Source organism: Podarcis gaigeae, assembly GCF_964106915.1.
Source record: "Podarcis gaigeae genome assembly, chromosome: 13".
NCBI classification, from domain to species: domain Eukaryota; kingdom Metazoa; phylum Chordata; class Lepidosauria; order Squamata; family Lacertidae; genus Podarcis; species Podarcis gaigeae.
This window is the reverse complement of record NC_139689.1, coordinates 1,582,693-1,608,346: the sequence shown is the minus strand read 5'-3', so window position 1 is coordinate 1,608,346 and position 25,654 is coordinate 1,582,693. Positions and strand designations below refer to the sequence as shown.

The window sequence follows — 25,654 nt, the reverse complement described above, 5'->3', positions numbered from 1 at the left end:
TGGGGGTTTTGTGGGGCCTGCCTGGTATTTTTACATGAGTAGAATGTGTGCTTTTATTTACAATGCATCTCTGGGTTATTTGTGGGGCATAGGAATTCGCTCATTTCTCCCCCCAAAAAATATAGTCCAGGTCCCCCACAAGGTCTGGGGGACAGTGGACCGGCCCCCTGCTGAAAAAGTTTGCTGACCCCTGATTTATATTCGTCACAAGACCTCAGGGCAGACCACAAGAACAAATGGATAAGTGTAATTGGGAATCTAGGGACTTTGCTGGTGCAGGATGCAAGGAAGTCCCCCGGCTGAGATTGGGGGTGGGGTGGGGATGTCATCTGTGGCCCTTATCCAAATGTGGGACCCCCACCAGTCCCATGCCCTGTGCCCCTCACCATTTCGTCCCTTTCTAGACCGCCGTTCCCCCAAAGAGCACAAGGCATGAGATTCATATCCAGTTCTCCCCACAACAGTTCTGCGAGGTAGTTTAGGCAGGGAGCGCCAAAGGTCACACCCTGTGAGGTTCATTGCCGAGTGGGGATTCGAACCCAGGTCTCTCCCAAATGCCATCCGGCACTCCAACCATTGCACCTCGCTGCCTGTGGGGAGAGTCAAGAGATTGCCCCCTCCCTGACTCAGGTGGCCTTCACAGGGAGTTGGCAGCGGTGAGGAATCTACCTAGCTCCGTATGGTCCACACTGACGGTAGCTCTGGCTCTCCCGGGGTTCAAGCAGGGAGTCTCTCGCAGCCCTGCCTGGAGATGCCAATGGGGGATTGAACCCAGGATCTTCTGCATGCAGGGCAGCAGCTCTCCCACCAAACTGCGGTTCCTTAAAATAAAGCCAAGGTGCTAGTCCTGATGCTTCCTTAAACAGGAACACTGGAATCTTGCTTGTGGTCCGTCTCACTCAGTACGGCTTACAGTGACTGGAAGCAGCAACTCCCCAGGGTTTCAGGCAGCCTTCTGCATGCCAGGCAGGTGTTCTAGCAGCCCTCCTTCCCCAAGAGCTCTTTGCCCTAATGGATGCCGCCGCAGGACTCTGCTTGACATTAAATCGCCCCCATCTCTGTGGGCCTCGTTGGCTTATGTGAGCCCCATTTTGATGCAAGAACGACCCTCCGTAGCCTCTGCTAATCCTAGTTCATTCGCGTCAAGAGTCGGCTACCATAAGTAGCCGACAAGTAATTTCATTTGTGTGTGCAAAGTTACTGAGACCTAGAAACTTGGAGCCCCAACTTCAACCATTTCCTGCAAAGCCTTCATTCAGAGAGGAGGAGGGGAGATAATATACAGTCCCAAACCAGTTTGAAGCCCATATTGTATGCTGGTTTCATAGTTTTTGACCTGGGAATATATTGCAAATCATGACGTGTGCTTGTGTGCTACGCAAGAATCTTGATGCGGGGCAAACCGTGAAGCCAGCCAATGCCTCTGCTTATTTCAGACATCATGATATCTCGATATACCATGATGTTTAGCAGGTGATGTATCCCAACATTGCCCAGCCCTGGCAGAGTGACGGGGGGAGGCGAGAGGAGCCCGCCTGAAGCACAAAGGGGAACTTGGCTCAGGGGCAGACTGGGCGCTTCCCAATTTCACTGGCACACCTGCCTTCCGTTCTATTCTTGCACCACCCTCCCAGTGTGGCTGAACCAGCCGCGCACCCCTAAATCCGCCCCTGCCTGGCTAACACGCACACATGCACCCCGTCCCATTTCCCACAAGACGCAAAGAAGGACCCTGACGCCGCTTGCTCTGGCACAACGGCCTTGTTTATTTGCTGCCCCGAGATGGGATGGTGGGGCAGAGGCTCCTCAGCTGCGCCGCCAAGACCTTTGCCCAGGACCCGGAGGGGGGAAACGAGGAGGGGATCCAGCCAGCCCTGGCCAGTGGAGCCGCCTTCCAAGGAGAGGAGAGCAGGTGGGGGGGTCTCTTTCTCCCTGGGGTTCCCTTGCCCCCCTGGGGTGGGGCTGCAGGCCAGGCGCCGCTTCTACTTGGCCAGAGGGTGGCGGAATTTGCGGCCGGCAAACACCGCTTTGTCTCCCAGCTGCTCCTCAATCCTGCAAGGAAGGGAGACGGGAGGCAAGATCAGTGCCAGGTCTGGAAAGGAAGACTCTGGGAGGAACAGGGATGTTTAGCTTGGAGAAGGTACAGGGCCCATCTCAGATACCTCAAGGGCTGCTGCTTGCGAGATGGAGCAAGCTTGTTTTCTGCAGCTCCATAAGGGAGGACTCGAACACATGGCGTCAAGTTACGAGAAAGGAGATTCTGGCTCAACATCAGAAAAAGCTTTCAGAAAAAGCTATTTGAACGGAGCCCCTTGGAAGATGATGGGCTCTCCTCCCTTGGAGGTGTTTAAGGAGAGTTTGCCGTGGATTCTGGAGCTGTGGTTCTGGGTTGGACTGGATGACCCCTGGGGGACCCTTTCCAATTCCTCACCTCATCAGCTGGTTGTACTTGGCCAGACGCTCGGAGCGGCAGGGAGCTCCAGTCTTGATCTGCAAAACGGCACCAAAGACACTGATGTATTGATTGGCAAAACATGCACTGGGCCCTGTGGGCGCATCACTCAGGACGCCTTGTGAGGTTTAAAACCCGCACAGTCCCCCCCCCCCCCAGAATACATGAAGGAGCCCTGAATGGGGAAACAGGCCAAGCAGGTAAAAGCGTCCTAAAATGGGGAGTTTGGGGGGGGGAATGCTGGTGCCCCCTCTGCATTGGCTGATCCCCACCCTGGTCCTCTCACCTGCCCTGTGCAGAGACCCACGACCAAGTCGGCGATGAAGGTGTCCTCAGTTTCCCCGGAGCGGTGGCTCACCATGACGCCCCAGCCGTTGCTCTGGGCCAGCTTGCAGCTGGGAAGGAAGGAGGAGAGGGTTTGGGGGGTGTCCCAGGAGATCCTGCCCCTGCCGCAATCGCCCCTCCCCAGAGGATGCCCTGCCTCCCCGGACACTCACGCCTGGATGGACTCGGTGACGGAGCCGATCTGGTTGACCTTGAGCAAGAGACAGTTGCAGGCCTTCTTCTCCACGGCCTGCTGGATTCGCTTGGGGTTGGTGACGGTCAAGTCGTCACCCACAATCTGGATTTGCACCTGCGTCAGGAACTTGGACCACGTCTCCCAGTCGTCCTGGTCAAAGGGGTCCTCGATGGAGACAACTGGGGAAGCGAGGTGGGGAGGGGAGGGATGGCGTTACAGGCCGGCACGCCCCCAGGCATCTCTCTCCCCACTCTGCCCCACACCTCCTGCCCAGAGCCCTCAGGCTCACCTCCCGGATGGACAATAATAATTATAATAATAATAATAATTTATTATTTATACCCTGCCCAACTGGCTGGCCCTCACCAGCCACTCTGGGCAGCTTCCAACAAAACACTAAAATACAATAACCTATTAAACATTAAAAGCTTCCCCAAACAGGGCTGCCTTCAGATGTCTTCTAAAAGTCTGGTAGTTATTTTTCTCTTTGACATCTGGTGGGAGGGCGTTCCACAGGGTGGGCGCCACCACCGAGAAGGCCCTCTGCCTGGTTCCCTGTAGCTTGGCTTCTCGCAGGGAGGGAACCGCCAGAAGGCCCTCGGAGCTGGACCTCAGTGTCCGGGCTGAACGATGGGGGTGGAGACGCTCCTTCAGGTATACTGGACTGAGGCAGTTTAGGGCTTTCAAGGTCAGCACCAACACTTTGAATTGTGCTCAGAAATGTCCTGGGAGCCAGTGTAGGTCTTTCCCGGTGTTATATGGTCTTGGCAGCTGCTCCCAGTCAACCCAGTGGGGCTGGAGGAGTGAAGAGAGAGCCCCTGGGCATGCACAGAGAGCCTGTCCCTCGCTACGGATGTGGGAAGCGGTCCAGGAAAGGAGCTAGGACGGCCTCTAAGAGCGCAATCCTAAGCGGGGAGTTCCACAGAGTTACAAAATGAGATATTTCAAAAGAGAAAATGGACCAAGACTGGAAGGTGTTTAAAGGATACTTGTAAAATCATATTGAAAAACCAGAACTCCTATTAGAAAACAAGTTCCATTATAAATACTCAAATACTAAATAAGATGGATAACAATGTGAAACAGAAAAAGAAGCAGAGAATTTTTTAAAAGTATGTGAAAGAAAGTAATAGAAGTGGAAAGAAACTGCAATTGAGTAGATTGGAAGTTTACCCCAAGGGTGGGGTGAGGGATGGTGGTGGGAAAAGGAACTTGTGGGACTGAGTGTGGGTATGTCTGAATATTCTTAAGGATTGTATGAAATGTATGTTTGTATATTCGTAACATGTATGTATTAATGTTGAATTATTTTAATAATTATTATTATTTAAAAATTTAAAAAAGAGAGATATTTCAGTGAGATCGGGCCCCCTGCTTTTTGTGTCACCCGGAAGCAACTTGGCTGTCTCTCTCACCAGGGTAGTTCTTGATGAAGCTCTGGTAAAGCTCCCCCAGCTTGTCGCCGGAGATGTAGCGGTTGGGGTCGTCGGGGGACTTGAAATCCAGGTCGTATTTGCCCTTGCGGAAGAACTCGGAGGCCGCCACATCCATGCCGATGACCACTTTGTCCGTGTAGCCGGCCTTCTCGATGGCGCTCTTGAGGAGCTCCAGGGCTGGCGGGGGGAATGGGAGGAGAGAGTGAGTGAGAAACTGGGGGCGCCCCAGTACAAAGAGCATCTCTGCCCAGCAGTGGCGTAGCGTGGGGGTGCAGGGGGGGCTGGCCCCACCGGGCGCAACATCTGGGGGTTAGGGTTAGGGGGCGCAAATTACTTGCCTTGCCCCGGGTGCTGACAACCCACGCTACGCCACTGCTGCCCAGGGGAGAAAGCCCAAGAGCAGAAGCCAAGCCCAAGAGCCCTTCGCTTCGAGGAGGCCCATCCGTTACAGGAAACCCACAAGGAGGATTTGAACACAAGAGCCTCTCTTTTTGAACACCCTCTCCCCTCCTGCGGTTTCCAGAAACGGGGATTCAAAATCAGGGCTTCCTCTGGCTTTTTAGACAGAGCCATGGTGTCTGGGAAGCCCTCAATCGCCCTCTCCTCCAGAAATTGGTTTCCTCCTCTTGGAAATCCATCCCTGCCTCCGGCAGTTTTACTCCGCAACAGGAGAGCTTTCTTTTCTCCCCACATTCACCTTCCTCGGATGTCCACGAGAGGAGGAGGAAAACGATTCTCTCTGCATAATTACATCTTATATTTTTAGTTGCAGTTTTGTTCATCTTTTTAAAATATTGTTTTATAGATTCTAAATGCCGCGTTGATTTGTCAGCCACACAACTTGCTGCAATTGTGAGATTTGACTCATTTCTAGTTGCTGTTTCGTAAATTTTTTTAAAGATTGCAACCGTTTTATCAATAATTTGTTAATGGTTTGCTGTGATGCATTCGCGATGCGCTATTATGTTACGGTTATTTCTTGTTGGAAATGGGATTCATTTGAATGAAAAGCAGCATAAAGAAACACAATAAATCAAATCATCTTGTGGTCTCTTCCTCGCCTTTCCTCTAAACTGAAAAGCCCCCAAATCTGCCCCCTTCCCTTACAGGGGAATCTCTGCCCCCCCTTCCTTGACCTTTCGGGCTGCCTTTTTTTCCATGTCCTTTTTGAGGCGAGGAAACCAGAACCGCCCGCAGTATTCTGAATTTGTCTGCCTGGGCCTTCAGCCGCGGGCTCCTTCCCGCAGGATGCTGACCCTTGAGCGGTATCTCCCTGCTGCCCTTTCCCCGAAGCTCCGGTTACAGCCGGCGAGCTAATTCCGGCCGTGGCAGCGGCGTTTAAAGGGCGAGGGTGGCGTGAAACCCTAACCCCGCTGCCTGCCACCCGCTAAAAGTAGCCTGCCTCCTCGCCCGAGGAGCTACCTTCGTTGTTCTCCAGGATGTTGGGGGCAAAGCCGCCCTCGTCGCCCACGTTGGTGGCGTCCTTCCCGTACTTGCTCTTGATGACGGCCTTCAGGTTGTGGTAGACCTCGGCCCCGATCCGCATGGCCTCCTTGAAGTTGCTGGCGCCCACGGGCAGGATCATGAACTCCTGCATGGCCAGCTTGTTCCCGGCGTGGGAGCCTCCGTTGATCACGTTGAAGGCCTGGGGGGGCAAGGGGGGGCAGGAGGAAGGGGTCAGGATCCGTCCCAAAGACTGCCAGTCTTCAGGATCAGGACGGGCGGCCTCCCAGAGACATCTCACAAGCTAAAGGGCAGAGCCTGAAGAACTCTCTCCATATATATATGGATATGGCATAATTTCATTTCTCCTGCAAATCTTATTGTTTTATGCAATCATTTTTATTAGTTTTCAATTACAACAAGCCAATAATAGCCTCTTTATAACAATGCCAAATTATAATGCAAATAGCAATACCGATAATTCAGATGACAAATTATCGTATTGGCCTGAATATAAGCCGCACTTTCCCCCCCAAATTCCGACCGTGGAAAGTTAAAGTGTGGCTTTAATTCGCAAACTTACAAAAATTCGCGACCTTACAATATCACTGCTGAAACAGAGACGGTAAAACGGAACAGGTCTGAGTGCCTGTGGAATTTTAGGGGAACGGCTTATATTCAGGTATTGTCTTCTCCCCCCCCCCGAACTTTAATTTGCAGGTGCGGCTTATATTCAGGCCAATACAGTATACAGTTTAGGTCCCTGCCCCAATGCAATAATTGATGATTTACTTTATTTCTGCATTCCAAAATCTTATAAATTCCAATTGTGCTCCAGTCAAAATAACAATCCCTTATATCGCAACTGCAGTTTTGACGAATTCCATTCGTATTGGCACATTAAATGATTTATACAGCTACAGGTGAAGCGTTCAAAATCTGTCCTTGTGTGTGCCAATTATTCTGTCCTCCTGCAAATCTTAGTGCCATTAGCATGTATACAAATGTCCAGCTCCCTTAAGAACATCGGAAGAGCCTGTGGGATCAGGCCAGAGGGGCCCCCCAGTCCAGCCCCCTCTTCTCACTGGGAAGCCCCCCAAGCAAGATTCAAAGGCGAGAGCAACTCTCCCTTCCTGTTTCCAGCAAAGGGTCGCAACTGTCTCATCTCGAACCCTGACCCCATAGAGACTCCTTATCCAGATAAGGGCCCTCAACCATCTTTGACACCCCCCACCCTGCCAGCCCCCTCCCCAAAGACAGAGAAAGGAGGCACTGGGCTTTGGGGGTGGAGATGGGGGGCTCTAGAACCACCACCCCCGCCTGACAGAGCCTTATGCCTCCGTGCCAAAGCCCAGAACCTCCCTTCTCCTTTTTTGAGGAGAAAACACAGGAGATGGGGCTGGGGGCGTCAAATCTGGGCCTTGCTCCCCCCCACTCTGCACAAGAAGGTGGGGGGGCAGGCAGGTTCCTGATCGAAGATCTCTTGCAGCCCCCTTGGTATGAGAAGATGGGCCACCCTGAGAGAGACTCTTCTTTCTCAAAAACAGGGTGTGTGTGGACTCGTTAAAAAATAAATAAATATATTATTATTTGCAAAGGGAACCTTTGTATCAGCTGAAAGCCAATAATCCATTTGGAGCCGCAATGCATCTTTGCACTATTATTATTATTATTATTATTATTATTATTAGCCACACTTCATCCAAGCATCACAGGGCAGTGTACATCTTTACACTTGATATTTTTGGTCCCCTTTGGAGGTGCTGATATATTAATCCGATCCAGTCCTCTGGGGAGGCTGCGCTGCACCCCCAAAAGAGAGGGGCCTTGGCTCCAGAACCCTCCTGCCCAGCCCCCCCCCCCCGGACACTCACTGGCACGGGCAGGATGAGGTCCTTGTTGCCAGCCAGGTCTGCGATGTGTCGGTAGAGGGGGATGCCCTTCTCAGCGGCGCCCGCCTTGCAGACGGCGAGGGAGACGCCCAGGATGGCGTTGGCCCCAAACTTGGCTGTGGGGAGGAAAAGACGGGGTTCTGGGTGAGGGGCTGCGGGAGAAGTCAGTGGGGCAGGAGGGGGCGAGGTAAAAGAGGCCCCCACTTACATTTGTTCTCTGTCCCGTCCATCTCCAGCATCAGCTTGTCGATTTTCTCCTGCTCCACAACGCTCAGCTTCTAAGAGAGGAGAGAGAAAAGGGAATCTGTTTGTTTCCCGGGAATACGGGTTCGAATCCCGGCCTGGCACCTTCCCCGCACGGAGGCTGGAAGTCTGATAGGGAAACTCAGAGAGTCTTAAGGCGTGTGGCCAAAAGTTAAAAGGAGCCAAAGGTTGGCAGACCAGATAGAATTGTATGGTTGGAAGAAGGGGGACCCCCACCCCAGGGCCATCTATCTGTCTGTCTGTCTGTCTGTCTGTCTGTCTGTCTGTCTGTCTATCTATCTATCTATCTATCTATCTATCTATCTATCTATCTATCTATTGCCTGATGCATGACTCAAACCCGCAACCCTGAGATGAAAAGTCTCACACCCTACGGAGTCTCTCCACTCTCCACTCCCCTCACCTGAGAAACAAAAAGCAAGGCTGCAAAGGGGAGGCTGCAGCACAAAATTTTAAACTCAGAGCATAGAGAATAATAGAGTTGGGAGTGACAGATCTCCCCCCCCCCCCGGTCATCTAGCCCAACCCTGAGAGACCCCCCTCCCTTCCCTTGGGTTTTCCTTCCCCAGTTCCTTTCTGCCCAGCTGGCCTCTCCTTCCCACCCACCAACCAACCAGTAACTACCCCATGAAACTGGGAATAAATGGGGGCAGCGGCGGGGGGGAGTTGCGTCCGATAAAAGGCCTTTGGGACAAGGGTTCGGGTTCTGTTTCTCCTTTTTGTTTGCGTCTCACCACGTTTGGTGCACTTATAGTTATGTGCTTTTTGAACTTTCAATAAAGATGCTAAGAAAAAAGGTTAAAAATAAAATAATAAAAATAATTTTAAAAGGATTCCTTGCTCAGTTAACGGGGGGCGGGGGGTATCCTGGCTGCCTGGGGACTCCCTGGGGGCTCTTTGACCCGGCAAGGTCCTGGTCCTGGTCCTGGGGGCAGGGGCTTTGAGGGTTTTCTGTGGGGCTGTAGGAAAGGGCTTCTGCCCCCCACCCCAGAACCCTGGCTCCTCGCTCTCTTTCTCTTTATGTCTCTCTGATTCCTGCTGTGCTACCTGCCTTGTGGGGGGGTGGGCTAGATGGCCCATAGGGGTCCCTTCCTACTGCACAGTTTGGTGACCCCAGAGCCCAGCGCTGCTCAGGTTGACCGTCCCCCCACAAAGCCCTGCCCAGGTCTCACCCTCTCCCTCTCACCTTCTCGATCAGGGCGGGAGCGATGGTCTTGTTGATGTGATCTACAGCTTTCAACACCCCTGTGGGCAGAACGGACGGGTGAGGGGGCGGAGGGGTGACCCCGCAGGGGAACAAGCACACTCCCACCCACACTACCCTAAACATGGGGCAGAATCAGGGCCAATGGGGCAGAGGAGGAAAGGAAATACGAAGAGAAGAGGCTTCTGGGGCTTGGAGCAGGCGGGTAGTTCTACGGTGGTGCCTCTGGAGAGGGTGCAATGGAAGAGAAGAGCCGGGAACTGGGCTCTTGGGTCTGGCCAGCACTCCCTCCAACTCCACATCTGGCCAGTTGCCCCAAAGAAGGCTGTCACCCCAAGCAAGGGGGCACAGAGAGATGGCCTGCCCCTATCTGGAGGCAGGAAGCCCCACCCCTTCCCCAAACCCTGGTCCTTCCAGCCCTTGCAGGCAGCAGCCTCCTAAAGCCCCTCATGGACATCAAGCTGTTCGTAACCGTCCAGTGGGAGGGAGTCCCGCAGATCCACAGCACATCTTGCATGCGGAGAACTTAAAAGTGTTGTTGCCACTTGGCCCCGCTTCCCTTCCTCCTAATCTTGATGTTCCCTGGGGCACCGACTCGCACCCTTCCCCCGCTCCGTGAGCCGCCACGTCCGGGTGACCCCTCACCTTTGCCCAGGTACCTGCTCTTGTCCCCATCGCGGAGTTCCAGGGCCTCGTAGATGCCGGTGGAGGCACCGCTGGGCACGGCAGCCCGGAAGTGGCCTGGAGAAGAGGGCAGAGAGGAGGGTCAGTCGCGCGCCAGACGCCCAGCACCCTCCCTGCCCTCCTTGGCTCCCTCCCCACAAGAGAACATGCCCTGCCCTTGCCCGCAGGGGCTCCCCTGCCCACACGACTCACCCTTGGCTGTCTCCAAGTCGACTTCTACCGTGGGGTTCCCCCGGGAGTCGAGGATCTCGCGAGCGTGGATCTTCTGGATAGACATGCCTGGGGGGGGGGTCAGAAGAAGAGGGTCAGTGGGGGTCAGCCAGGCCTCCTGCCTCCCAGAGCCCGCTTTGCCTTGGCAAAGTTTGGGGGGCTCAACTGCCACAGGGATGCCTTAACTGTGATTGGACTAGATGTCCTTCGGGGTCCCTTTCAATTCTACGATTGCACAAGTCTATGAACCAGGAGGCTGGTCTCACACTAAGAAGGGAAGGAGGGCCTGCTGGATCAGGCCCAAAGGATCTGGCCCAGCACCCTGTTTGCAAAGGGTCCAAATCCCCCATAGAAGCTAGGAATCGAGATAGACTGTCCCTGGAGCTGGAGGTTCCACAAGAACATCAGACAGTCCTGGGTCAAAAGGGACCCAATTCGGTCCAGAATCACAGGGGCCAACCAGATGCACATTATGGGAAACCCAAATCCAGGATCCGGGTGCAAGAGGAACACTCTCCCCTCCTGGGGTTTCCAGAGGCATATCTGCCTCTGACGGTGGAGAAGTGTGCCTGGAGGCCTCTCCCAAGCAGCGTGGGGCAGTGGTTAGAGGGCCAGACTGGGACCGGGGAGAGACCAAGTCCGATTCTCATCTGTGGGTGTCCTGGGTCAAGTCGCTCCACCTCGCAGGGGTGTTAGAATTAAATGAGCTCCTTGCAGGACCACGAGGCGTATCAGTGCCATAAATGCATAATTGCAAAACCAGCAATGCTTCGGCTGAGAGCACCAAGCCCACCAGCCTGGGACCCTCTTCCTCCACCCAGGGACCCAGCGCTGGCAGAGAGGGGGAAGGGAAGGACGGAGCAGCTGCCAGGATTAAAAATAGAAGTGCCCCCCCCCATCTCTTCTGGTCGCAGGGAAATGTCACCGGGGCCTCTGGCTCAAGGCAGAAAAGGAGAGCAGCTGGCTCCTTAGGGCTAGAGGCCTGGGGAGATGGGGGACCCTTTCTGCGCCCCCCGAGACACACTTGCCTTCCAGGCCTCCTCCAGGGACCTCCAAAGTAGCGCCCCCCACCCACCCTCCCCAGGAAGACAGCATTTCCTTGATCCACACTGCTAATAGCCCCAAATGAGGAGAGAGGGGGTTTTTTTGCGGGGGGAGACTCAGAAATTCTGCGCAAAGGAGGGCTGGCCCCATTCCTTCGCAGAGAGACTGTGAGAGGCAAAGGAGGGTGGCTTGGGTGCCCCCCTCCCCTAGTGGGACACCCAAGGTGACCAGGACACCCGCTTGCTGGCCTGGGGGTCCCCCCACCCGTGGCTCCTTCCCCCCACCCTGCTCCAGAAGGGGCCCCCACTCGCTCACTTGCGTAGGGCTGGCCTGGGGGTCCTTGGCTGTCGCTGGGAGCTGCTGACAGTGCCCAGGCTGGGGGCTGACCCCCTGCCTTTATACCCGGAGGTTGTGCAGCTCCGCCCCCCAGGGCCCAGTAAGGGACTGTCGGCAAAAGCAGGCTGGACAGAGCGAAAGTCTGCGGCTCAGTCGGTAGAGAATGAAATCTCTGAATCTCAGGGTCAGGTGTGAGCCCCACGTTGGGGGGCCAGGTTCCTGCATTGGTCCCTTCCAACTCAGTGATGCTATGAGCCCGGCAAGCAATACACAGCCAGAGGGAACGATTCTCCTGTCCTGGCCATCACCTGGCATCCCCTGACTCATCCTGGCCCCTTTGTGCATCCAGGAGCTGTGGGGCTGGGACCAATCCCACAGATCCAGACTGGGCAGGAAGGACGGGGCCAGGTGTCCCCAGAGAGACTCCCGGGACGCTGCTTTCTCTAGGCAGCAGGAGGATGGAATGGCGCTGGGGCCTGGCGGGCCTCCCCTCAGCTTCATCTGGTGGCCCAGCTGTGCCCCTAACTGGACAGCTGCAGCCTCACTTCTGCCGATGCTCTTGTAATGTCCAGGTTCGATTACTGGCCCGACTGCACTGGCTCCCCGTTCAAAGTGCTGGTTTCGACCTTTAAAGCCTTAAATCAGGCATGGCCAAACTTGGCCCTCCAGCAGTTTTGGGACTACAGTTCCCATCATCCCTGACCACTGTTAGCTAGGGATGATGGGACTTGTAGTCCCAAAACAGCTGGAGGGCCAAGTGTCGCCATGCCTGCTCAGGATCGCTGTACCTCAAGGACCGCCTCTCCCCGTATGAACCCACTGGGATCCCGAGATCATCCGCTGAGGCCCTTCTCACGAGAGCGGGGCCTTCTCTGCAGTGGCTCCCCATTTGTGGGATGCCCAGGGAGGTCTGCCTGGCGCCTTCAATATACATACTTGAGGCGCCAGGCAAAAACGTTCCTCTTCTCCCATCTGTGGCCTTTTACACGAGAAGGGTGCTACTGCTTCGTTCCTTATTATGGGATGTATATTTTGTGCTTTCATACTACAGACCACCCTGTGATCCTTGGAGGAAGCAGCATATGAATTTGATAAGGGAGAAGAGTAATAACAGACCCAGTTCTGAACAGGAAAATTAACAACAAACAATATTAACACACACACCCCACACACACTTTGGGGCTCTCTGGAAGGCTGGACTCAAAGCACCCCTTGTTTCAATCCTGCCATTCAGGGGGTTGGACCAAATGACCTGGGGCTTCCTTCCACCTCTCCAGCTCACCTCCTCCTCCTCCTCTTCCTCCTCCTCTTCCTCCTGCTCCTTCTCCTCCCATGATCGCCCTTTCCGCCTTTCCTGAGCACTGGTCGCACTGGTTGCACTGGTGGAACACCCTGCTGAAGACCTGGCGGCGGCCTCCCTCGCTCGTCCTCGAGGAGAACTGCACCGTGTTGATGGTGCACTCCTCCGAATCGCTGTTCACGTCACTGTCCTCCATCCCGAATCAGTTTCGCCGGATCTCTGAGCAGCAACGAGGATCGCAGTGGCTCGCAGTTCCCCCGCCCTCCTGTTCAGCCCCAAAAAAAGCCAGTTTGATTAATTTGCAGGGCGCTTTGTTTTGTTTTACTCTATTCTGGTTTTGACCTGGCTGCTCCCTCTTTTCTGCCAAGCGCTCTGAGGCCTTTCTTCCTACAGTCGGCCGACCTTACGGCCTAAACCGAAGAATAAATCATTTGCACCCCTTTCCGTTTCAACGGAGGGGGAACTGAGGCAGGGAAAGAATGGCGTTTCCCTGATTGCTGCTAAAGTCCAGCCTTCGCAAATCTCGTGCCCTCCAGGACTTGTAGTCCACAACATGCAAAGCCCAGCAGGACCCAGTCTGGTTTCAACATGGATGGGCGGTTGAGATTCCTGCATTGCAGGGGGTTGGACTAGATGGCCACCAGAGTCCCTTCCAAGTCTATGAATCTGGAGGCTGCCCGGTTGCTCCAACCCCTGAGCTCCACTGCCTCCGAGAGGCGGGGGGCTCCAGAGCTCCGCACCCCCAGCGGCATGGGGTGCTTGAGGGCACGCTTTGTGCCCGCCACTTGCAGACGCTCCCTTAGCCCAGCTCCCTCTAAAGTCTTGGCCTAAATTTAGAGGCTGCTAAAGGTCAAAGGCTCCATTCCAAGCAGCGGCTTAAAGGACGAGGTGAAACTTTAGCTGCCGCTCACCTTTCACAGGCCTGCCTCGGGGTGGGGGGATCCCTTCTTCGGATCCAGGGGGAGAAGGGGGGATCTGGTAAGGGCTGGGGACTCACCGGGCGAAAGGCACAGAAGCTCCGATGGACGAGAGCGGAGGGTTCGAGAAGCGCGGCTTAAGGAAAAGAAAACCAAGGGGTGGTCAGGAAGCAGGAGCCAGGGCCCTGCTCTAAAAGGAGGGCAGGTTTTTCATATATATATTTCAAGAATAACCACAATGAATATGTCGAAAAGATCCTGCTACACCCAGTCCACGTTTGTAAGAACCTGTCTGTCCTCCGGAACTCCCCGCCTCTTGAGATGGGGCAGGGGACGTCCCTGTCCTCTTTCCAGCGCCTGCTAAAATCGTTTTTTAATTTAGCTATGAAATTTAGAGGCCTCCCTTCCATCACGAGATCCCAGGGCGGTTTGCAGAACAAAACCAAATTGTTTTAGACTAACCCAGATGTTTAGAAAGCCAATAAAAGCTCTAATCTGTTTTTGGTCCACTTTTGAAAGTCTATAGACATTATTTCTGCGAGTTTCTCCTACTGGTAAATTTAACTCTTTGGTAAACGGATTTGAGGGTTTGGACGTTGTTGTTTCTTTCCCCCATTTTTTGCAACCAAGCCTTTTTCGAAATGAATGAATAGTCTTCCTAGCCTGGCTGGGTGGTGGGTCTGTGTTCCAGAGTTGCCCTGGAGGACGATGAGTTTCCTGGGGACCCCAGACCAACGGGCAGCTGGGAATCAGGACCCTGTGTGCGCGCGGATTTCTCTGACCTTGGCACGGCCTCCAAGCGGGTCTGGGAAGCTCCGTCAGGCAAAGGTCAGCAGGGTGAGGTTTCCTGGCGTGTCTCAGGACTGCATGGGTTGCAAGGAGCCCAGATATGGAGTGAGGGTGGGTGGGCATGCTGAAGGGCAGCTGCGGTGCCATCTAGCGGACCTGACTTAGACACGCAGGGCGTTTCAGGGAAGCATGGAGTCTGGGAAATGTAGAGTTCGAAGGGACCCCCCAGGGGTCATCCAGCCTAACCCGCTGCAATACAGGAATCTCAACTAAAGCATCTGTAATATATGGCCATCTGACCTCTGTTTACAAACCTCCAAGGAAGGAGAGTTTATTACTCTGCACATGAAGATGGGAGAGAGACAGAAAAATATAATAATAATAATAATAATAATAATAATAATAATAATAATAATTTATTTATACCCCGCCCACCTGCTGGCTGGGTTTCCCCAGCCACTCTGGGCGGCTTCTAACAGAATATTAAAATAATCTATTAAACATTAAAAGCTTCCCTAAACAGGGCTGCCTTCAGATGTCATCTAAAAGAGAGAAATATATATACCGGTAACTGATAACATTTTTATAAGTTACGGCCATTTCAGCCTTCTTGCTTAATGTTTTTAAATATCTGACCGTGGCATCAAGCGCTGCTTTCATTTTAAACTGTTGCTCTCGTAATGATCGTTACTGTTAAATCGTTAGCTGTCTTTATGGTAGTTATGGAATTATTTATTTCCAAAAAATTACGCACCGGGGAATAAAAACTCCCCGAAGCGGTTTACGAAAAAAGGATAAAGCCATAAAATTATCAATAAGAAGACTGGACAAACTATGGAAGACTTTTGAAAAGTTAAAATAGCAATAGGCTAAAAAGGGACAGAAATTGAAGAACTGCTATACAGGTGATATAATGAAATTCAGATAGAGGGGATTTGAGGAAGACAGTTACCAATGTTAAGACATTTAGGTATTTGAAGTAATAATTTTCTTATGTGTTTAGTTTAATGTCTTTGTTGTGTGTTTTGCCATTTTTTTTCTTCTTTTTTCTGTTTGAAAAATCTGGAAAATCAATTTAAAAATTTTGAAAAAATTAAAAGCGAGGGAAACTCCCATCAGCTTCCAAAATATCAGGACAGGCTTGTCTAAATGAATATTTTTAGAGCTGTGAAAGTGTATTCCTGGTCTCAAGAGGCGGGGAGTTCCAGAGTGCAGGGGCCGCCACACTAAAATATTGAATTTTGACAAAAGCGGGAATGGGTATTATGTGGTCCCTGTGACAGGGCCAGCATACCTGTGTGCGGATATGGATGTACAAGCAGACAGGGTTCGATAAGTGGATTTCACCCCATTGTGGAGATTGCTGTTTGGGGCTGATCCTTGGTGCCAGGACTGCCTCCCCCCATATGAAGCGCCCCAGGCCCTGAGACCCTCATCTGGGGCTCTTCTTTGTGTCTGGGGTGGGGCCAAGAGGAGAGCGGGGCCTTCTCTGTGTTGGCTCCCTCTTTGTGGCACATTCATTACATATCTTTAGGCGCCACGCAGATCTGGTGAACCGCCCAGAGATCTTTAGATGGAGGGCAATATAGAAATCTAATAAATAAAATTAAATAAATAAATAGAAATATTCCTTTTTAACCAGGCATTTGACTTTTAACTATCTATAGCCTTTTAGAAGTGGGTGGGTTTTAATGTATGTATGTGGGAAATTTTGGTTGTAAGTCGCTTTTGAGGTGCCCTGGGCAAAAGAAAGCAGTTACCACATTTAATAATAATAATAATAATAATAATAATAATAATAATAATAATAATAATAATAATAATGGCAGGCTGGCCAAGGGAGCTTTTCCAGCTGTGGAATCAAACCCAATGTGGCTATCTCAGGCAAAAATATATAAAAATAAGATTCACCCCAGCCTTTTGCGTGGCTTAGCTTGCAACTGTTCGACTTGCTATTTTAAAAAAATCAGAATTGCAAATGTGGACACATTTTAAAAGACCAGTAGTAACTGCAGTCCAGTTTGATGAAAGGCCAAACCTATAAATGTTTTTAACCCAATACAGAAAAATCTGCTCACCTTGTCTTGAAATATTGTCTCCTCCACAAATATATATATATATCGATCTATATTTATATATATATGGTAATCACTGAAGAGATGCAGGGTTTATGGTGCAGCTGACAGAGAGAGAGAGAGAGAGAGAGAGAGAGAGAGAGAGAGAGAGAGAGAAAGAAAGGTGAGGTTATTATGGGTAGGGTATAAATAAATAAAATATTATTGTTGTTATTATTACGACTACTACACTTTGTGAGGAGGGAAAAGGGGGGTCTCTTTTAAGAAATGCAAAAGTGTCCCCCTCTCCCAACATTAAAACGCAGAGGAGATTATGGGAGGGAAAGAACTGCATCTGTTGGATTTCTTCCTCTCCAGCCGCCATTCAAATGGGGCGCCCGTCACTTGGGGGTGAATGATGGACTGACGGATTGATGGCATTGACACCCCAATTTTTCTCTCAATCCGAGGAGCTCCAGGTGGCAGCTACCTGGTTCCCCCCCTTTCATGTTTTTAAGTTATATTCATTCAACTAATTTTTATTATTGGTTGTTAGCCGCCCTGAGCCCAGCCTTGGCGGGGTATAAATAAATAATAATAATAATAATAATAATAATAATAATTATTATTATTATTATTATTATTATTATTATTATTATTATTATTATTTCTCCTCCCTTAATCCCCACAACAGCCGTGCGAGGCGGGCCAGGCAGAGAGAGGCATCAGGGCTGCCCTTCGAGGTCAGTGGGGGAATTCGAACCCGGATCTCTCTGCGCCTACCAGGATTACCCACAATCCCCTGGGCCTCGATTGCCAATCTGCTTTTTTTTCCATATAAAACCTCCTGCTGGGATATACATAAATATATATATATTAATTTATATATATAGAAATATATAAAATATATAAAAACCATAGCATTAATCCCCCACTACAGCCCCTTCCCCTCCCTTGCCTTGCCTGCAACCAATTACCCACAATCCCCCGGGGGCAAAGGAACCACAGCTCTCACTCGAGGCAGGCTTGGCCTCGGCCGCAAGGCCCCGTTGCCGTGGCAACCGCCCTCCACCGTCTCCACCCCCCCCCCCAGAAAAAAAACCTACCCCAAATATTATTTCTTTTAAAAAGCCCACTATGGCTTTACATCTATCTATCTATCTATACATATATTGGCAGTGTGTTTTTTCCTGGGGGGACGTAGCGATGCGCGTACCCCTAAACATTTTGTGAATTTTTCATCCGTTTGCTGTATTTCTTTTCCCCCGATTTGAACTCTAAAATGGTGTTTTTTCTTGAGTCAAAATGAGAGTAAACATTTTTTAAAGAAAAAAAGCACTGTGTTTTACACTGTCGCCCTCATTGAGACTTAATAATCAGCACCATAATTTTATTTTTTAGAGCCTGCCCATCTGTCTGGGTTTCCCCAGACACTCTGGGCAGCCAACCAACATCCTAAAAGAAAATATACATTTATGCCCTTGTCGGAATAGAATCCAGAATGGGCCGGAAGGAGCGTCTTTTTGGTGTGCTGGACTACTGCCAGACCCTCTCTGTGGGGCTTCCCTTGGGCTCAGGGCAGAAGCCCAGTCGGGGCTGCAGGATGCAAATTTAATATATAGTTGGGGCAGGATTCAAATTTAATAAATAACAACATCCACGCTCAGAGATCTGCAGGCACTCCCAGGGTCCCGATTTTCCTGGAATTACAGAGGCCGTCTCCATTTCTGATTGTCCCGCTTTTCCTCAGATAACAATTAAAAGTCGCTGGTGCAAAAAAACGGAGATCCTTTAGGAAAAGCATGGAGTGTGGAAAGAGGATTAAGAAGTTCTTTATTTAGGATATGGATTTAATAGCAATAACTTATAAAGACAAAACGCAACCTTAGAAAGGTTAGAAAACCATCCGTCGAGGATGATGGAAGTCTTAGGCTAGGATAGCCAAAGGTTTGTTATGTTGTTTAAAAACGGGATGTTATGTCTGGAAATATGTGTAAAAACCATATATATATATATATATATATATGCTTTCGTAGATTTTCACGGGTACAGGAATGCAGGTTTTGGTGTCCTCGGGTGTCTTCCCGTGTAAAAGTTGGGGTGTCTAGGCGACGTTTCGACGAGGTCTCACTCGTCATCTTCAGGCTGGTGCTTTCGGCTTCTTGTTACTGGAACAGAGCGGGATCTCAATGTTTGAGTTCCTATAAATACTGTAGAGGGGGTGTGGTGTCTAGCCTCCAATGTTCTGGGCAGAGAGGAAGAAAAGGCACACTAGCCTGGGAACTTCCTCTCTGCCCAGAACATTGGAGGCTAGACACCACACCCCCTCTACAGTATTTATAGGAACTCAAACATTGAGATCCCGCTCTGTTCCAGTAACAAGAAGCCGAAAGCACCAGCCTGAAGATGACGAGTGAGACCTCGTCGAAACGTCGCCTAGACACCCCAACTTTTACACGGGAAGACACCCGAGGACACCAAAACCTGCATATATATATATATATATATATGGGGAAAACATGGAGTGTGGATTCCTTTATGTTCAAGGGAGCCTCACACTATCTACTCAGAAATAAGTCCCATTGAGTTCAATAGGATTTACTCTCTGCTATGTTCCTAATCATTCACAGTTTCCATCATCATCATCATCATCATCATCATCCCTGTTTTCATTAAGAGAGAAATCTGCAAAGGGATGAGATCTGCTTCTGGGCCGAGTCCAATGTGCATATACCATATTTTTCTGTAAATTCCCTTATTCCGAATAGGATTTCCCTTTTTTAAAAAGGGGAAAGTTGACAGCTATGAATTTTGGGGGGCTCACATTTAAGAAAATGGGGGGGGGGAGATACTATCCGTGTATAAGACGACCTCCGTTTTTTAACATTATTTTAGAGTAAAAAAACAAAACCCTAGTCTTATACGCGGAAAAATACGGTAAATTATTGCTGTTGTTATCACTTATTAAATTGGTGCACAGATCTCAGGCCGGTTCACGAAAAATAAAAGATAAAAAACACAAAATCCACAATGAAAACAGAAATGGACCAATTCCGCCCTCCCACAAACATAATAATGAAAAGGATGATGATGATAAAACCTTGCAAGCTGTATTGTGTCCCATCAGCTGAGGAGGAGGGCTTGGAGGCTGAGGGTGCCTTGCCAAAAGTCACCCGGAGGGGACCCCCAAGGTCATCCAGTCTGACCCCCTGCCATTCCCTTGGACGCTATGTTTCACCCACCCCGATTCCTCCCCTCACCTCGTGTCCTGGGAATCTGTGGCTGGAGGGCTGCAGAGCTGTGTCCTGCCATATTTCCCCCTTTCCTTTAAGGCCCTGTGAGCAAACTGCACAGGTCTTGGGGACCCCCACCCCCCGCCCTGGCTCAGCATTGTGACACAAATAATGGGGTCCCCTGCCATTGTCCCCTGGTTGCCAGGAGAGAGGCAGGGAGAAAGTGACTCTGGGATATTACTCTGCTTGGAGCAATTCATTAAAGCTCATCAATTCAGAGAAGCATAGAATGGGACCCAGGGGTCATCTATCCCAACCCCTGCAGGAATCACAACTCCCATTGGCTGAGTGGCTTGTAATCCGCCCAGGCGCTTGGGGAGATCCTTTGAACTCAGATCTGGGGTCTTCTGCAAGGAAGGATGATACGCTTAGAATCTAAGGCTGCCGACCAACACACCCATCCAATAATCCCGAAAATGGTAGTTTGCACAGAGCTACAGCTCCTAGCACCCACAGCAAACTGCAGTTCCCGGCATCTTTGGGGCCAGGCGAGAAATGAGCTTTAAACGGCAGGCATACACCAACTTGACGCTGTGGAAAGATTGTGAGTCATGGGGTGTGGACTGTGTGTAGGAAGAGGGCTAAGTTCTTTATTGCTATTAGCTTACGGTGTTAATATTGTTTTATAGATTATAAACGCCGCCTCGATTGGTTAATCGTATAATATGGGTTTTCCTGTGACATCTGACTCATTAGTAAAAAACCTGTGTTATGCATTATAAACATGCAACACCAGATGGCGCTGGTGAGAGCAAAGAAAAATCTAAGCAATTTTCCATAGTTTTCTTTCTTTTGTTCTAACAATTGAATTTCTGACTTATTTATAGCGTTTTATTCCCTATGTGTAGATCTACACAGTGTTTCCTTGATTCTAATTGTTCCTCCGGCAATTGGTTAATTTTTCTGTGTTCTTTATGCTTTACTGGTGACATTCTATCCTGCTGTTGTCGTACGTATCGCTTGCCAGCTGCTTCGGGATTCACTGGACTGAAAAGCTGCGTTGAAATAAAATAAATCGAATGGAGACATTTCTGCAGCTCAGTCGGCAGAGCCAGAGACGCTTCACCTCTGGGTCGTGGGTTCGAGTGCCGCATTCTATGATTATATGAAATCACCTGCACAGATGGAGCTTGCTGCCATCAGAGCAGGAGAAGAGTCTGCGGGGCCAGCACAAGGGGGGGGGGGAATCCTGTTCTCCCAGGGGCAGCTAGGCACCCCAAAAGGAAGATCCCCCCCTTTTTACTTGGGATTTCCAGAAACTGATATTCAGAGACAGGGGAAAGTAAGTATTGTCCAGTCCTCTTTTCAAGGCTGCCACGTTGGTGCCCATCTCTGCCTCCTGTGGCAGAAAAGCTCCCAGCTTTCTTGGACGACCGCAGCCGGGTTTAAGTGGTTGGAACGGTCGAGTTGGAGGGACCCCACAGCTCATCTAGTCTGACCCGACGCAGGAATCTCAGCTCAAGGGTCCCTGGCAGATCTCTTGCAGTTTCTGGCAAACGATGTTCAAAAGCAGCTCCTTGGCGATCCCTCGTAGCCGAGTAAGATCGTCTTCCAGGAACACGGTCTTAACCAGGGGTCAGCAAGGTTTGTGTCGCCTGGGCCGGTTCACTCTGGAGTCTGCGTCTGCAGAGACGTGGTTTTCGGCATCTGAGCATGCGCAGATGCAATTTCCGGGTTTAGCACAGCGCACAGGGACTCGCCAAGCGGGTGGCTCGGTTTGGGGGCGGCTCAGGGGCCGGTTAAACAACCCCCGTGGGCTGCTGGTGGCCCATGGGCCTTAGGTTGCATACCCCTGGCCTTAACAGTGAGTCCGTAAGTGACTGTGGAGGCCAATTCTGGATCCACACATCCTTCCACAGTGGGGACATAGGTTTCTGGGTGAGAGTTGATCATGGTGTGGATTTGCCAAGCGTGCCTTCCTCTTAGCGCGTTTCTCCCTTGCGTCCTGAGTTCGAGTGTCTTCAAAGCTAAAGGCTGTTCTCCAACAGGAGCACTCACAGGCCAGTGTTTCCCAATTGTCACGTATTTATACTACATTTTTAACGATTTGCCTTGAGAGAGGCTTTCAACCTCTTTTGTTGACCACCAGCATTACGCTTTAAGTTCAGAATAGAGTAGCTGCTTTGGAATACGATAATCCAGCATCCGCACAACAGGACCAGTCCAGCGAAGTTGATGTGGAAGAATCATTGCTTTGACACTGGTGATTTTTGCCTCTTCCAGTACACTGGCATTAGTTCGCCTGTCTTCCCAACTGATGTGTAAAAAATTTTGGAGACACCGTTGATGGGATATTTCAAGGAGTTGGAGATGGCATTTTTATAAGTGGTCCATGTTTCACAAGCAGAACTGTCGTGGCCACATAGCCAATATAAAAACAAATAGCCAATATAAAAACAAATGGATTGAAATACTACTTAAAAACAAGAGTAAAATAAAACATTAAAACACAGCCTCATTTCAATGGAAACTCAAATCAAAAACTTTTTTGGGGATGAAAACGTCAAGTCTTCACCAAGACTGGTCTTTCCAGACTTCTTATTTATTGAATTTCTAGACCGCCCAATACCTGCAGGGCTCTCAGGTCTGTTCACGGAACAAAACCAGAACGCAAAACCACAAGATGCAGAATCAAAATAACAGCAGCAACCACCCAATATCCCCACCTGCGCCCCCCAAAAAACATGTCAATCAACCATCCCACTCTCCACCTGGACTGAAAAGGGAGTCCAGTTTTGGGGCTGGGGGACCATGGCAAATCTGGGGGGCAGGAACAGTTTGGAGCCAACGTATGTATCTCAACGGAGAGGGGAGTAAACGTCACAAGACCAAGATATCCCATTGTTCCATTGTTCGCCTCTTCCGTTCCCCCTTTTGTTTATTCTGCTTAATTGGGAGTTGAAATAATATAATCCCAGCAAGAATCGGCCTTTGTTTGTTTCCCAAGTGCATCTCGTTCTCGTCTGGGTGGGAACCGTCTTATTAAAGGAGGTGGAAACTGAGCGGCCTTTTTCGGAGATCAGGATGCCGCCCAGGACACGGTCAGGATCAGGCCAGGGAAGCTCATGGAACCCTAGAGCCGGAAGGGACCCGAGGGTCATCTAGTCCAACCCCCTACAAGGCAGCTGCCCCTTATGGGCTTCGAACCTGCGAACCTTGGCGTTCTCAGCGCCAGGCTCTCACCGACTGAGCCGCTCAGCAGGCGTCTGGGACTTTATTTTTACGACTGGTGACAAGAGGGAGGCCTGGTTAGCATCTAACAGAGACCTGCGCTGTCAGCCAATTTGCTCCGGGGCTGAGTTCGAGGTGTTACTATTAGTATACAAAGCCCTTAACAACTTGGGACCAGTTTACCTGAAAGGTCACCTGACCCCACATGTGCCCGTTTGAGCACTTCGATCAGGGGAACTGGCACCCCTACAAATGCCTCACGATACCTGTTCCACATTTGCAGGAACTGGATCTTTGTCTTGTGGAACTCCCTGCCACTTGAGATCAAGGAGGTGCCTTCCCTCTCCTCTAACCAGATGCTTATAGGAAGTCGAGGCAACGCCCTCCGTTTTTGTATTTAAACTTGTCTAAATTGGTTGCAAATCTTTCTGGATTTTCTCCTTTTATCTTCCTGTGAACCACTTTGATAACTGTTTTCCTTACCATCCAGCAATCCATAAATTTCACAAAACAAACAAAATAAAATAGTTGCAACTCAATGGGAAACAGATCCCATCATTCGTAGCCAGGAGGTCCAGTGGTCAGGAATGATGGGAACTGTAGTCCAAAGACAACCCCGGACTGGATCCTAAATGTGCCTTTTTATAGGATTTGGCACTCTTTTAGGACAACAGAGCCACCATTTCTTTCAGGACAATCCTAGCAAATCTGGAATGGGACTTTCTGATCAAATCACACTGCTTTTCTGACCGTGGACTCAGTTATTTCAACCTCTAGCTTTCTTTTCTCTCTTTTCCTTCTCATCCGTCACTGTCGTAGCTCCGTCTCTTTTCTACGCACGATAAAACAAAATGCTAAAACAAGGTTTCTTTTTTAATTCTTTATTGATTAAAAATTTCCCTATCTATACAAACATTATATGCTATCTCTTTACATACGAAGAAAAAGAAAATGACGTAGAGAATAGAAAATTTTTAAAGTAACAAAAAAGAGGAAAAGAAAAAAATAAAGAAATAACAAAGATACGAAGTAAAAAAAAAACCAAGAGGAAAAGACAACATTATTTACACAACAAAAGTATTCACCGACACAATCTTTTCCATCCTTCTCATTATACTGTAATATAAACATTCTTTTTTAACACAGATTTGTATTGTATATCTACTTTGTATATATTCCTCTAATTGTTTTCTTTACAAACATCACTCAGGTTCTGTTAATATGGAATTATTTGTACAATAAAGGCTAAAACAAGCTTTCGAAGGAAATAAGAAACAAGTCCGGCGTCTTATCCTGGGGGTTTAAGTTGATTAGCAAGGATGAGACTTAACCTCAGAGGTGTCCAAACCCGGTAATCCCATCAACCGGTTCCAGGTTGGCTAAGTGGCTCAGGCTGCAAACAGAGAGCCATGCAAAGTTGCAATCTTTTAGGGTTGCCAAAAGCAGAAGAGGGGCCACGGCCCAGTTGCAACAAAGCCAGATCCCTCTGAGGCCAGCAGCTGCCCCACATCAAAGGGGCAGCGAGAGAAGAGAAGCCGCAAGCTCCTTTTGCCCAGACAGGAAGTGGGGCAGGGGTTTTTTTTCCGAGGGGCGGCTTCCAGGCAGCAAGCAGGGGTTACGGGTTGCAAAACGGTTTTGCGGTTCTGGAGGTTGAGGCCCGGCACGTTGCGCTGCCGCCTTCGTGACGCTCCGTCTCCTCTCTCTGCCGGGTTTGGCCACTGCTGCGCGAGAAAGCAGAACCCTAGAATGGAAGAGTTGCAAGGGACCCCCCAAAGGTCATCCAGCCCAACCCCAAGCAAGGCAGGAATTGCACCCGGGACAGGAAGGACACCACGTCCTGTTGTCACAGGGGCTGACCAGACACTTGAGGTGGGAAATGTGCAAGCGGGATTCGAACGCAAGGGCAACTCTGTCCCACCCCGTGGTCTCCGTAGAAGCGCAGAGTCGGAAGGGAACCCCAGAGTCATCTAGTCGAACCCCCTGTGACCCATCGCTGTCGCCAGCTGGGGAGGCGGAGAGAAGAATCTGCTGGATCCTCTTAGAAAGCCATCGCTGCCTCTTGTGGGAGGGAGTTCTGCAGTTTAACAGAGGCCCTTGCAGAGGCAAATATGCCGCCGCCACCCGCAGTAGAAACTGTTAACGGAGAAATCTGAGGTCTCCCTTGGACAAAAAACAAGGACCCCAGCCAGGAATCCCAGAGCAAAACAGCAGCCAGTCGGCTTGGTCTTGACTGAAGACTGTCGTGACAGGACTCCCACCTGCCACCAGGTGGAACAAGATGGAAGCCCCAAACAAAAGAGCCCCCAAACTTTTATTAGCTGCTGATCCCCATGTCACCCCCCCCCAAACTACCGGTACATCACTCATACATCATGAAAGGGGAGGTCTGGTGGCAGTGATCTGAGCATCCTGGACCCTGCCCCATGGTTCCCCTTGCCCTCCACCAAACACCCATCAAGTTGAACAATAAAGATATTCACATTTCCCTGTTTCCCAGCCTTCATCTGGGTTTGTTATTTCTGGCATGGCTACCTGTCTGGCACTCAGGTATCAGGAGGCCAGGGATTATCACTCAGGCAGAGGGGCTGCTGAGGAGCTGAGCTCACAGGTCTAGATGAATTTCTGGAGTTTCCCCAGTGAGCCAG

At 50.3% G+C, this 25,654-nt stretch overlaps 1 protein-coding gene and 1 long non-coding RNA gene across 7 annotated transcripts; both read right to left on the bottom strand.

Annotated features, from left to right (window-relative positions):
* Nucleotides 1–1,742: 1,742 nt before the first annotated feature.
* Nucleotides 1,743–11,597, bottom strand: ENO3 (enolase 3). Its single transcript, XM_083706897.1, has 12 exons — nucleotides 11,465–11,597; nucleotides 10,088–10,174; nucleotides 9,857–9,952; nucleotides 9,194–9,252; nucleotides 7,952–8,021; nucleotides 7,726–7,859; nucleotides 5,831–6,053; nucleotides 4,388–4,585; nucleotides 2,950–3,151; nucleotides 2,739–2,847; nucleotides 2,432–2,490; nucleotides 1,743–2,052 (listed from the first exon to the last, which is right to left on the bottom strand). The coding sequence occupies exons 2-12, from the start codon at nucleotides 10,170–10,172 to the stop codon at nucleotides 1,983–1,985; spliced, it is 1,305 nt and encodes a 434-aa protein (XP_083563023.1). The 5' UTR covers nucleotides 10,173–10,174; nucleotides 11,465–11,597; the 3' UTR covers nucleotides 1,743–1,982.
* A 1,148-nt stretch (nucleotides 11,598–12,745) lies between these two features.
* On the bottom strand, nucleotides 12,746–19,906 carry LOC310829096. 6 transcript variants are annotated; one of them, XR_014557125.1, is made up of 4 exons: nucleotides 19,806–19,906; nucleotides 16,570–16,670; nucleotides 13,783–13,838; nucleotides 12,746–13,050 (listed from the first exon to the last, which is right to left on the bottom strand). It is a non-coding gene; the product is annotated as an uncharacterized lncRNA (long non-coding RNA). The 6 variants fall into 6 exon arrangements; XR_014557127.1 differs by lacking the exon at nucleotides 19,806–19,906 and adding an exon at nucleotides 18,017–18,038; XR_014557128.1 differs by lacking the exon at nucleotides 19,806–19,906 and adding an exon at nucleotides 17,523–17,574.
* Nucleotides 19,907–25,654: the final 5,748 nt, after the last annotated feature.